The 14,719-nt window shown below is 42.0% G+C and overlaps 1 protein-coding gene across 1 annotated transcript in view; it reads right to left on the bottom strand.

Annotated features, from left to right (window-relative positions):
• UNC79 (unc-79 homolog, NALCN channel complex subunit) overlaps window positions 1-14,719 on the bottom strand; it is a 305,852-nt gene that overhangs the window by 247,326 nt on the left and 43,807 nt on the right. Inside the window, exons 3-4 of the mRNA XM_069737139.1 lie at window positions 5,026-5,330; window positions 2,296-2,466 (exon numbers count right to left, since the gene is read on the bottom strand). Of these exons, the coding sequence (XP_069593240.1) occupies window positions 2,296-2,466; window positions 5,026-5,330 (476 nt within the window). The remainder of the gene's footprint in view (window positions 1-2,295; window positions 2,467-5,025; window positions 5,331-14,719) is intronic.

The following is a 14,719-nucleotide window of genomic DNA, read 5'->3' as shown; positions in this document are numbered from 1 at the left end:
CAGCCAGCCCGAATACATGTGGGGTTCTAACAAACAGGCTACCCCCCACATGTACTCAGGCTGTCCAGCAGCCGCAAACCATGCAGCCACAAAGACAGAAATAATGTCCGTAGATGTAGATGTAATGTGAAAAAATAGCAAAAAAGTTCATGGGGTATGAATACTTTTTCAAGGCACTGAATATGATATACAATTATATATTATAAATAATTATTGCAATTTGTATACATTATAAATTAGACATTGCTAGTACAATTATACTTTATATACAATCACTATACATTATAACAATTATTATACACATTTCAGCACTCTGTCCGATGTCTCGATGGTTCTGTCCCCATCAGTGGAGCCATGAAGTCATCAGCATCATCATTCAAGGAGAGATATAAATGGAGTAAGAGAATGATCCGCAGGATCCCAGTCAGGTACGAAACCATGGTACATGAGAGATACCATGACATGAGCGCCACTCACAAGCAAGACGTTAAGATGGGCATAGTAATGATAAAGGAAGAAAATCCATCAAATATAACAGATAAAAACATCGATTTTAAGGGGCCAGGGTTAATATTTCAGCTTGTACTACTGAACTTGTGACAAGTGTCCTTTAAATCTGATGTTTCGACCAATTAGTTTTTTTTTCCTTTTGTTTTGTTTTTTTATTAATCTACAATTTTACCATAATGTGTTCTTTTTTTCCCATCAAATCATTACAGTCCCTTAAACAAATCCAGCTTATGTCAAATTATATAAGTGAGGATTGACCTATAAAAGAAAAGATAAAATCCATCCCTTTAAAAATACATTTGTTCACTTTTTGCTGTTTTTGTTAAGCTTTTCAGTACGTGTTCACTTTGTGCAATTGTATGGAAACCATCAGCTAGTAGGTAAGCGGATGACAATTGATCTTACCATTGCTCTTATTTTAATCTGATTAGGGTTTGTGTGAACGCTCAGGACAGTGCGACACATTATCACCCAAGTAATTTTATTGACATATAAATACTAAAACCGAAAGTAAAAATAACAAATCTGTCCTCAGCAGCTCATTGATGGTTCCCAGTTAGTTAAAAACTAAAATAGAAATACACAGAAATAACCATCTGGTAATGAAATAACAGCAAAAATGTCATTAAAGGGACTCTGTCACCTGAATTTGGAGGGAACAATTTTTAGCCATAGAGGCAGGGTTTTCGGGTGTTTGATTCACCCTTTCCTTACCCGCTGGCTGCATGCTGGCTGCAATATTGGATTGAAGTTCATTCTCTGTCCTCCATAGTACACGCCTGCGCAATGCAAGATTGCAATATTGCAGCCAGCATGCAGCAAGCGGGTAAAGAAAAGGGCGAATCAAACACCCGAAAACCCTGCCTCTATGGCTAAAAATTGTTCCCTCCAAATTCAGGTAACAGAGTCCCTTTAACATACATTCCAGGGTGTTCAGATTTTCCATTTTCTTGCTCAAAGGTGGAACTTTACGTTACAGAAGGGTTGCTATAAAGTGGCAGCGTGGACAGATAAATAATATTATGGACCTAGCCCACAGAAGTAACATGGCGGTACATACATAGACTAATGGGGACAACTACAGCAGGAGAGGGGCTTGGAAATACAGGCTGCAAACAAGAAAAGCAGAGGAGCCAAGTGCCATGAAACAGCTGCAAAAGCCAAGTGCAATCGTAGCAGGGAAAATATCAAAGGCGCCCTTTTTGACACATATATAGAAAGCAGTTGGCAAACAAACTGTTCTGTTTTCAGAGCTTATGGGCCACCAGCTGCAGCACTTACGTCACCAGTATATGAAAGAATTCTTTCCAGTACAAGCAGTATTAAAATGGGTATTCCCATCAACAAGATCATGTATGTAGTAGGTGTAATAATAATAATATTAGCAATGTATAGTTTGTCTGATTCGCTATGTTGCTTCCCCCATATGCAGGACATTGCAGGAGCTTAGATATCCATGCTTACAACCACTCATATAGTGATAACTGATTGCTACTGGTCATAACTATGGACACCTAAGCTACTGCAATAGGGATAGGATCTCAGAGATGAGAATACCACTTGAACTCCTGAATACCCAAAGCAAGAGGTAAAAGGACGCGACTCTTCTGTTACAAATAGGGTTAAAATAAGTTACGGTTCTTTATGCATCACACTTCAGCAACTCTGCTGCGGGTATCTGCACCCCATCTGCACCCCCTGGAGAAGCACCCGTTTTCTACGTGATGGCAATAATTCAATAAAACTCAAAGTAACGAAGAAGCAGGAAATTATGAGAGTACTTACATATCGCCATGGGTAAGAACGAAGTACTGAGATACTCGGTGATGTCCTTGTGTAAGAAGGGAGGGAAAGTGGCCAAGGTGGAGATCATGGTATAGGGTAAAGTGCTTAATATATCATCGCTCAGGAAGGGCAACAGACAAGCGGTCGTATAAAATATTGACTGTCCCAGATCTGGAAACGGGAAATGAAGTTAGTGAGAAAAAAGAGAAATGTAACATAACGTGATACAATGTGACGAAACGCTACAAGGCTATACTGCAAAGAACTGGGGGGGCCGGACACAGGGTCTCTACATAACAAGTTCCTGAGCTGATCTTTTTTGATCATGTTTTATACTCAACTCCTGACTGGAGCTGCAGCCAAAATCTTGATGATTCCTAAAAAGTCTATGTTTTAGAGTCACACATGTGCTCTGAATGGGTAACTATTATCTGACCTGCACTTCTTTAAAAGGCAGCAGAACTATGAATGCAGCTCTGAATGTTGCTCTGGTAGTGACTTAGGTTACCCCTGGTAGGATGTGAAATATGAGTGGTCACTCACACTCCTGCTCTGTCCATGGGACTGATATCACAGTTACACAGCTCAACCTGCTGCACTCTCATGGCCAGTGGTGTAACTTGAAACTCATGGGCCCCGATGCGAAAGCTCCAACGGGGCCCCCAAATACTTTAAATCTTTAATAGCAATAGTCTTTTTCTATAGGCCAAAGGGACTTTTACGGCCCCCTAGGCTCCAGGGTCTGGGTGCGATTGCAACCCCTGCATCTGTTGTAGTTACGCCCCTGCTCATGGCACTGTCTACTGGATGATCATGAATATTTTGGAAGACCTCTCCAAACATTACTTGAAGGACTCTCATAGAAATGCTTATCAGACTCTCATAGTTCTACCCAAAGAACTCCCACAGCAATTCCTGGGGACTCTCATCTCTGCGCCTGCGGGACTCTCATCTCTGCGCCTGCAGGACTCCCATCGCTGCTCCGGCGGGACGCTCATCGCTGCTCCTGCGGGACTCTCATTGCTACGCCTGCGAGACTCTCATCGCTGCTCCAGCGGGACTCTCATCGCTACGCCTGCGGGACTCCCATCGCTGCTCCGGCGGGACGCTCATCGATGCTCCTGCGGGACTCTCATTGCTACGCCTGCGGGACTCTCATCGCTGCTCCAGCGGGACTCTCATCGCTATGCCTGCGGGACTCTCATCGATGCTCCAGCAGGACTCTCATCGCTACGCCTGTGGGACTCTCATCGCTACGCCTGTGGGACTCTCATCGCTACGCCTGTGGGACTCGCATCGCTGCTCCTGCAGGACTATGATCGCTGCTCCTGCGGGACTATGATCGCTTTGCCTGCAGGACTCTCATTGCTGCTCAAGCGGGACTCTAACAGCTATTTTAGGTCTCATTCACACATCCGTGATTAAACACGTATATAAAAAATTATACTGGTGTCATCAGTGTTTTGCATCAGTGTGTCCGTTTTTACCCTCAGTATCATGAGTGTTTTTCACAAATGGATAAAGAAAGAAATTCCAAGGCTTCTCCTATACTTTGCAATGTTAAACACGAACAGCACATGGATGGCACACTTGTACTGGCTTTTGCTATCCGCTGCCGGAAAAAAACGAACACGTGAATAGCACCATAGGTTATAATGAGTACATGTTCTAGCCGTGAACAAAATGAATACAACACGTACATGTAACGCGGACGTCTGAATAAGGCCTTAGTCAGACTTTCATGGATATGCTTATAGAATTTTCTGAGCAATTCCTACAGAATCCCGACGGATATGCAAGTTAGTTCTCCAGGCAATGCTTGCAGGACTCTTATCACTATGCCTGCTATAAATGCAGGGCTCTCTCTGCTATGCCCGCAGGACAGGACACCCACGACTCTACTGAAGCGTTCACTGATGGATTTCTCCTTTAAATAGCAGAACAATACAAGGTATAATACCAATAAAGATTATGTTTTTACTTTAAGTACTTGTTATCTCACTTACTGACCCTTACTACTGAGGCAAATAAAAATGCCTTCAAAATCTCACTCTCTCATTATTCTGCCATTTGGCAAATATTAATAATTATGGTAATCCTAATTGACCTAAAACAGGAAAGGTTTACTCTGATTTCATGTCAGATATTGAGAAAAACATGCAGATGTGTCTTTTATATAGTGGATGGTATCTAGTTTCAACTGTACATGCTCCTGATACATGCTGCCCAAACCGTAGGAAGCACGTGTCACCTGTCAGATTCCCTTAAAATCTGAGAGATAAAAGTAAGCCCCCTCCACTGATCATGGTGACAGACTACCCCAAATAACTATTCTGTTTTCGAAGGGAAAGAGATAAATCTAAAATCTCCAAACCAAAAACTCGCCATAAAAAGTAGGGTAAGTTCTTCTTTGGAAAAGGTATGTAACAATATTAAAGGTTATGCCCTATCCATATGATAGTGGTTAACTTCCAGATCACTGGAAGTCTGGCTGTAGGGACCCTAACTTGCGCTCCATTCAGAATGCTATCTCATGATCGGTGGGGGTCTCAATGGTTAAACCCATATTGATTGTGAAGTTATCCCACAGGAATAACCTTCAAACGTGCCACAAACCCCTTTGAAAAGAAAATTGAAAAATACAAAATTACTTGCCTTTATTCTAAACCCAACTTGTGCACCCCTGGTCCTATCTAAAGAAATTGCCATGTAAAAAAAATAATCTCTTACCATGTTGTCCATGCTGAAGCAATGGGACTAGATCCAACAGGGTCACCAGAGTCACATAGAGCCCCTGATAGTCCAAAGAAGGGTACTCTGATAACTGAGCATCTCGACTTTGTTGGCCTCGTTCTGATGGAGAATCTCGCAGGACGCTGTAAAGGAGGGAGCGAGTAACAGTAGGGTTGATGGAACTGACCTGTGGTCTTAGAGATGGAGTGAGTGGGAATGGCACAGGAAAAAGACACATAGTCATGGGCACTGTCAAATTGGAGGCATCTTGATTTTCCTTCTTGCCTGACCGGGACAAAATGCTGTTGAGGGGACAAAGAAAAAAAAGAGACAACAAAGACACAAAAAAACAGCACATTACATTGAAATGACACTGTAAAACAAAGAATAAAACACCAGATACGCGCCACATTAGATGCAATGCCTGCCAATCTGGTGCCAGGCTCTAGACTAGATTGCTTCACTTTCACGCTTAACAAGAGGAAATTGCAAAAAAAATCATATTTCTCTATTTTAGTTTCATTTTATCTTTTTTTATTTATTTTTTGTCTCTGCTCAACAATCTCATTGCATCTCATGTGTTATCTGGTTCATAAGGAGCAAAACCATAAGGATGCATGTTTCAGTGTCACACCCATGCTTTGCAGGCACCCATGCTTTGTAACAATCCAAAACCCAATGGGTAAAAGGCCAATTTGAGCATCCAATTGTGTCACAGTCCTCCAATCTGAAACTTTTTACATTGTATCCTTGTTGTTTTTATTTTGTTTCTTTTTTACTTTTGTTTTGCCTTTCTTTCAATGTCTCGATACATTATAAATCCAACCCTGTAAAATATAGGTGTGGCACTTCCAGAAACATGTTTTAGCCAGTAATAAACATGTGAGTTTGTTAAGAGGTTTTAGTTTTTCTTAAAAAACACATGTTTATTGCACCAAAATAATGTCTGTATGTATTTTATGATACTGTTTCATGACATTCCATCAGTATCATTTGACATAATGAGGTTTCAACAGGCACATGGATTAAGAAATCATATTTCTTTCCAAAAATGTTCACTAAGCTACTGGGAGGAAGCTTTGAAAAATAAGATATAATTGATGATTTGTAGCATAGGTGGAGCTAATGGCAATGGCGGATTATGCGTTTATAATTTAACATTGTCCATGTTTGGGGAAGAAACAGATTATTTTAACAATACAAACACTATTTTGTTAACTTGATACCTTTATATTTTGCTGACTAGTCACACAATATCATATCTGTGCTAAATAGGGTCATCGAATATTATCGTGGATCTGAATTTTTCCTGCAGTGTACCTTTAAAAGGATCACAATTTTTAAAGCATATACCCAATTATACAGGTTACAGATTGTAATAGACAGAGGAATCACTGTGTGCACTATTCTGCTGGTACAGTCGCTATGTACAGTACATACATTACATTACTGATCCTGAGTTACATCCTGTATTATCCCCAAGAGCTGCACTCACTATTCTGCTGGTGCAGTCACTGTGTGCATACATTACATTACTGATCCTGAGTTATATCCTGTATTATACTCCAGAGCTGCACTCACCATTCTGCTGGTGTAGTCACTGTGTACATACATTACAATACTGATCCTGAGTTACATCCTGTATTATACTCCAGAGCTGCACTCACCATTCTGCTGGTGTAGTCACTGTGTACATACATTACATTACTGATCCTGAGTTACATCCTGTATTATACCCCAGAGCTGCCCTCACCATTCTGCTGGTGTAGTCACTGTGTACATACATTACATTACTGATCCTGAGTTACATCCTGTATTATACCCCAGAGCTGCACTCACTATTCTGCTGGTGCATTCACTGTGTACATACATTACACTACTGATCCTGAGTTACATCCTGTATTATCCCCAAGAGCTGCACTCACTATTCTGCTGGTGCAGTCACTGTGTGCATACATTACATTACTGATCCTGAGTTACATCCTGTATTATACTCCAGAGCTGCACTCACCATTCTGCTGGTGTAGTCACTGTGTACATACATTACATTACTGATCCTGAGTTACATTCTGTATTATACCCCAGAGCTGCACTCAGTATTCTGCTGGTGCAGTCACTGTGTGCATACATTACATTACTGATCCTAAGTTACATCCTGTATTATCCCCAAGAGCTGCACTCACTATTCTGCTGGTGCAGTCACTTGTACATACATCACATTACTGATCCTGAGTTACATCCTGTATTATACTCCAGAACTGCACTCACTATTCTGCTGGTGCAGTCACTGTGTACATACATTACATTACTGATCCTGAGTTGCATCCTCTATCATACCCAAGAGCTGCACTCACTATTCTGCTGGTGCAGTCACTTGTACATACATTACTGATCCTGAGTTACATCCTGTGTTATACTCCAGCACTGTATTCACTATACTGCTGGTGCAGTCACTGTGTACATATATTACATTACTGATCCTGAGTAACATACTGCATTATACCCTAGAGCTGCACTCACTATTCTGCTGGTGCAGTCACTGTGTACATACATTACATTACTGATCCTGAGTTACATCCTGTATTATCCCCAAGAGCTGCACTCACTATTCTGCTGGTACAGTCACTTGTACATACAATACATTACTGATCCTGAGTTACATCCTGTGTTATACTCCAGCACTATATTCACTATTCTGCTGGTGCAGTCACTGTGTACATACATTACATTACTGATCCTGAGTAACATACTGTATTATACCCCAGAGCTGCACTCACTATTCTGCTGGTGCAGTCACTGTGTACATACATTACATTACTGATCCTGAGTAACATCCTGTATTAGGGTATGTTCACACGTTCCTGATTTCCATCCTTTTTTTTTCAGGACTGAAACCGCAGCTCTTGGCAGAAAACGCAGGTCCTTTTTTTGTGCTTTTTTGGTGCGTTTTTTGATGCGTTTTTTGATCCTTTTTTTATGCAGTTTTCTATGCAGAGTCTGTGTGTTTTCTAGGAAGTTTTTTAGGGTTAAAATGGCTGAAAATACCCTACCCCTACCCCTAACCCTACCCCTACCCCTACCCCTAACCCTAACCCTACCCCTACTCTAACCTTAGTGGAAAAAAAAAAAATTCTTAATTTTTTTATTGTCCCTACCTATGGGGGTGACAAAGGGGGGGGTGTCATTTACTATTTTTTTATTTTGATCACTGAGATATAACCTATCTCAGTGATCAAAATGCACTTTGGAACGAATCTGCCGGCCGGCAGATTCGGCGGGCGCACTGCGAATGCGCCCGCCATTTTGCAAGATGGCGGCGCCCAGGGAGAAGACGGCCGGACGGACATCGGGAGGCCGGGTAAGTATAAGGGGGGGAGATTAGAGCACGGGGGGGGCATCGGAGCACGAGGGGGGCATCGGAGCATGGGGGGGTGGGATCGGGGCAGCCACACTCCGCCCACGCACTTCCGCCCGCTTCCCCGCACTTCCTGCTGCAGCGGTTCGGCACCACAAACCGCAATAAAACCCGCAGATATATTTTTGATCTGCGGGTTTTACTGCGGGTTTGACCTCACAATGGAGGTCTATGGGTGCAGAACCGCTGCGGCTCCGAAAAAAGAAGTGACATGGTACTTCTTTTTTCCCGCAGCTATTCAGCGCGGCTTTTTTTTTTAAATTCAGGAACATGTGCACAGCGGTTCCTGTTTTCCATAGGGTACATTGTACTGTACCCTGCATGGAAAACAGCTGCGGAACCGCAGCGGCAAAAACGCTGCGGTTCCGCAGTAAAAAACGCACTGTGTGAACATGGCCTCATACTCCAGAGCTGCACTCACTATTCTGCTGGTGCAGTCACTTGTACATACAATACATTGCTGATCCTGAGTTACATCCTGTGTTATACTCCAGCGCTGTATTCACTATTCTGCTGGTGCAGTCACTGTGTACATACATTACATTACTGATCCTGAGTTACAACCTGTATTATACCCCATAGCTGCACTCACTATTCTGCTGGTGCAGTCACTGTGTACATACATTACATTACTGATCCTGTACTGATCCTGAGTTATATCCTGTATTATTGCACGCAATATTATGCTGGTGCAGTCATGGTGTAATACATTACTAATCCTGAGTTAGATCCTGTATTATACTCTGTAGCGCCGAAGTCCCTGCACGCTGCCCCTCTTCCCCGGCAAGGACGCCGACTAACTCACCGCTATGGCCCACATCCTGCTCCTCCTTCTCCTTCCTACTCTGCTGCTGCCCAGGATATGAGCACGGCGTGCATATCTCCGGGAACTATGCTTAGGGAGCGAGTGCTATCGCATTCTTATAGAGGTCACGCACGCACCGTCCTAAAGTGTCCCCAGCCAATTGCTGGGAGACACTATTTAAGGCACCTCCATTTACATGGAGGTGCCTGTGCAACATTGTTAGTCTGTTTCTTAAATACGCTTGCTAATTCTCAGGCCCCAGTGCTAGTATTCCAGTATACCTGTCCTGTACATCAGCAGTGCTCGCCAGTCTATCAGCAGTGCTTGCCTGCCTACCTATCAGCTGTGGCTGCCTGCACCTGCCTGCCAAGATACCAGTTGTGCCCGCCAGTAATAGCCTGCCTGTGTGTCTGTTGTATCAGTCATTATACCAGCCACTACTTTCCAAGTTTAACATTCCTGGCCATTTCTGCCTCCTGTCCCTTGGGGGTCAGTTGCCATCCACCCGAGGTCAGTCCTGGTGTAGAACCTGGTCTCGCCCCCCTCATATCATTAGTCGCAAGGCATCAGTGAGGCACCTAGTCACGCCCCTCCAGGATCTCCTCGGATCACGGCATAGCGATTCCACCACCCAGTACGTCACACACTCCAGAGCCGCACTCAGTATTCTTACTATTCTAACCCAGGATCAGTATATATAAGTCATAAATGTATGTAAACATAAACTCTACTGTATAAAGAGATTATTTCTTTATATAACCTGTAACATTTTCTGCTTTAAAATATAGAAAACACGTACAAGATCCGCAATAATAAAGAATATGGGGAATTTACGTTTATATATAGCATTATCACTCTTTTAAAGGCACTTGCATAACATTATCCAGCATTTTTGTTTTATTTATTCAATTCACAGAAATCATTTTTTCCTTTTATGACCACCAGATTTTTTGGGATCCCCTGTACTATCAGTATTAAAGGCCCCATAGGTTCCTTTAGCTGATAAATTACTGTTATTAATGTTGATGAGGATGGCTTCACTGCCAGTGTCCCTATAAGTGCTTCTCAACCACATTAGAATATCATCAAAAAGTCCATTTATTTCAGTTCCTTAATACAAAAAGTGAAACTCATATTGTATAGAGTCATTACAAACAGAGTGATCTAGTTCAATTCTTTATTTCTGTTAATGTTGATGATTATGGCTTACAGCCAATGAAAACCCAAAAGTCATTATCTCAGTAAATTAGAATACTTTATAAAACCAGCTTGAAAAATGATTTTAAAATCCGAAACGTTGCAGAGCAGGCGCTGGTAAGCCAGGAGCAGTGCATGTCAGATCGCTGATCTGACATAGTGTATTGCAAAGTGTCAGATCAGCGATCTGACCTTATAACATGATGCCCCCCCCCCCCCCCCAAAGTTAAAAAAAAAAATATTTAGATGTGTAAAAAAAAAAAAAAAATCCTAAATAAAGAAAAAAAAATATTGTTCCCATAAATACATTCCTTTATCTAAATAAAGAAAAAAACAATAAAAGTACACATATTTAGTATTGCCGCGTCCGTAACAACCCGACCTATAAAACTGTCCCACTAGTTAACCCCTTCAGTGAACACCGTAAAAAAAAAAAAAAAAAACGAGGCAAAAAACAACGCTTTATTATCATACTGCCATCATACCGAACCAAAAGTGGAATAGCACACGATCAAAAACACAGATATAAATAACCATGGTACCGCTGAAAATGTCATCTTGTCCCGCAAAAAACGAGCCACCATACAGCGTCCTCAGCGAAAAAATAAAAAAGTTATAGTCCTCAGAACAAAGCGATGCAAAAATAATTTTTTCTATAAAATAGTTTTTATCGTATAAAAGCGCCAAAACATAAAAAAATCATATAACTGAGGTGTCGCTGTAATCGTACTGACCTGAAGAATAAAACTGCTTTATCAATTTTACCAAACGCGGAACGGTATAAACGCCTCCCCCAAAAGAAATTGGTGAATAGCTGGTTTTAGGTCATACAGCCTCACAAAAATCAGAATAAAAAGCGATCAAAAAATGTCACATGCCTGAAAAATGTTACCAATAAAACCGTCAACTCGTCCCGCAAAAAAACAAGACCTCACATGACTCTGTGGACCAAAATATGGAAAAATTATAGCTCTAAAATGTGGTAACGCAAAAAATATTTTTTGCAATAAAAAGCGTCTTTTAGTGTGTGACAGCTGCCAATCACCCTTGGAGTTAGGGGTGTGGTTAGGGTTACCGTTGGGATTAGGGTAAGGGGTGTGTTTGGATTAGGGTTTCAGTTAGAATTGGGGGTTTCCACTGTTTAGGCACATCAGGGCTCTCCAAACGCGACATGGCGTCCGATCTCAATTCCAGCCTATTTTGCATTGAAAAGTCAAATGGCGCTCCTTCCCTTCCGAGCTCTGCCATGCGCCCAAACAGTGGTTTAACCCCACATATCGGGTATCGGGGTACTCAGGACAAATTGTACAACAACTTTTGGGGTCCATTTTCTCCTGCTACCTTTGATAAAATAAAACAAATTGGAGCTGAAGTAAATTTTTGGTGAAAAAAAATTAAATGTTCATTTTTTTTTAAACATTCCAAAAGTTCCTGTGAAACACCTGAATGTGGTTTTGAGCACCTTGAGGAGTGCAGTTTTTAGAATGGTGTCACACTTGGTTATTTTCTATCATATAGACCCCTCAAAATGACTTCAAATGTGATGTGGTCTCTAAAAAAAATGGTGTTGTAAAAATGAGAAATTGCTGGTCAACTTTTAACTTTTATAATTCCCTAACAAAAAAAAATTGTTTCCAAAAATGTGCTGATGCAAAGTAGACATGTGGGAAATGTTACTTATTACGTATTTTGTGTGACATATCTCTGTGAGTTAAGGGCATAAAAATTAAAAGTTGGAAAATTGCGAAATTTTCCCCAAATTTCAGTCTTTTTCACAAATAAACGCAGGTAATATCAAAGAAATTTTAAACACCCAAAAAACCCTGCCTCCATGGCTGAAGATTGTTCCCTCCAAATTCAGGTGACAGTGTCCCTTTAAGGATTATGGAGGCCACTGTGTTCTTAGGAACTTTGAGTACTGCAGAAATTCTTTTGTAATCTTGACCAGACCTGTGTGTTGCCACAGTTCTGTCTCTGAGCTTCTTAGCCAGTTCCTTTGACCTCATGAGTTGCATCTGGTCTGACATGCACTGTGAGCTGTGAGGTCTTATATAGACAGGCGTGTGCCTTTCCAAATCAAGTCCTATCAGTTTAATTAAACACAACTGGACTCCAATGAAGGAGTAGAACCATCTCAAGGAGGATCACAAGGAAATGGACAGCATGTGACTTAAAGGGACACTGTCACCTGAATTTGGAGGGAACAATCTTTAGCCATGGAGGCGGGGTTTTTGGGTGTTTGATTCACCCTTTCCTTACCCGCTGGCTGCATGCTGGCTGCAATATTGGATTGAAGTTCATTCTCTGTCCTCCATAGTACACGCCTGCGCAAGGCAAGATTTCCTTGTGCAGGCATGTACTACGGAGGATAGAGAATGAACTTCAATCCAATATTGCAGCCAGCATGCAGCCAGCGGGTAAGGAAAGGGTGAATCAAACACCCAAAAACCCCGCCTCCATGGCTGAAGATTGTTCCCTCCAAATTCAGGTGACAGTGTCCCTTTAAATATGAGTGTCTGAGCAAAGGGTCTGAATACTTATGACCATGTGATATTTTCGTTTTTAAAAAATATGCAATAATTTCTACATTTCTGTTTTTTTTCCAATCAGCCAAGATGGGGTGCAAAGTGTACATTAATGAGAAAAATGAACTTTTTTGAAATTACCCAATGGCTGCAATGAAACAAAGAGTGAAAAATTTAAAGGGGTCTGAATACTTTCCGTACCCACTGTATGTTCAGTAACTGCACTCAATACTTGGTAGAGGCTCCTTTGGCATCAATTACTGAATGAAGGCGGCGTGGCATGGAGGTGATCAGCATGTTTCACTGTTGAGGTGTTATGGAAGCCCAGGTTGCTTTGATAGGAGCCTTCAGCTCATCTGCATTGTTGAGACTGGTGTCTCTCATCTTTCTCTTGATAATACCCCATAGATTCTCTATGGGGTTAAGGTCAGGCGAGTTTGCTGACCAATCAAGCACAGTGATACTGTTGTTTGTAAATCAGGTATTGGTACTTTTGGCAGTGTGGACAGGTGCTGAGTCCTGCTGGAGAATGACATTTTCAGCTTCAAAAAGCTAGTCGGCAGAGGGAAGCATGAAGTGTTCTAAAATGTCCTGGTAGACGGCTGCACTGACTTTGGTCTTGATAAAACACAGTGGACCTACACCAGCAGATGACATGGATCTCCAAACCATAACTGATTGTGGAAGCTTCACATTAGACCTCAAGAAGCTTGGATTGTGGCCTCTCCACTCTTCCTCCAGACTCTGGGACCTTGATTTCCAAATGAAATGCAAAATTTACTTTCATCTGAAAACAACACCTTGGATCACTGAGCAACAGTCCAGTTCTTTTTCTCCTTGGCCCACGTAAGACGCTTCTGTGGCTTTACACAAGGAATGTAACACTTGTAGCCCATGTGCTGGATACGTCTGTGTGTGGTGGCTCTTGAAGCAATGACTCCAGCAGCAGTCCACTTTTTGTGAATATCCCCCAAATTTTCTTCCAAGGCTGCGGTTATCCCGGTTGCTTGTGCACCTTTTTCTACCACACTTTTTCCTGCCACTCAATTTTCCATTAATATGCTTGGATACAGCACTGTGTGAACAGCCAGCTTCTTTAGCAATGACCTTTTGTGGCTTACCCTCCTTGTGGAGTGTATCAATGGCTGCCTTCTGGACATCTGTAAAGTCAGCAGTCTTCCCCCATGATTGTGTAGCTACAGACACAGACTAAAGGTACCGTCACATTAAGCGACGCTGCAGTGATCTAGACAACGATCCCGATCGCTGCAGCGTCGCTGTGTGGTCGCTGGAGAGCTGTCACACAGACAGCTCTCCAGCGACCAACGATGCCGGTCCCCTGGTAACCAGGGTAAACATCGGGTTACTAAGCGCAGGGCCGCTCTTAGTAACCTGATGTTTACCCTGGTTACCAGCGTAAATGTAAAAAAAAAAAAACACTACATACTTACATTCTGGTGTCTGTCCTCCGGCGCTGTGCTTTCCTGCACTGTCAGTGCCGGCCAGCCGTAAAGCAGAGCGGTGACGTCACCGCTGTGCTTTATGGCTGGCCGACGCTCACAGCCAGTGCAGGAAAGCATAGGACATAATCTGCATAGGACATATCTTTATTACAATATACTTAATTTAATTCCCACTCCATAGCTCTATATAACCACATTGTTATAATATCTATTGGACTTTATATCCGTTAATAATAACCAACCAAATTTAGAAATTCACATGTGCAACATTTTAATTTGGAAAACC

The sequence above is a fragment of the Ranitomeya imitator genome, chromosome 1 (genome assembly GCF_032444005.1).
Source record: "Ranitomeya imitator isolate aRanImi1 chromosome 1, aRanImi1.pri, whole genome shotgun sequence".
Classification (NCBI taxonomy): Eukaryota; Metazoa; Chordata; class Amphibia; order Anura; family Dendrobatidae; genus Ranitomeya; species Ranitomeya imitator.
The sequence above is the reverse complement of the archived record's forward strand: the minus strand, read 5'-3'. Positions and strand labels throughout refer to the sequence as shown.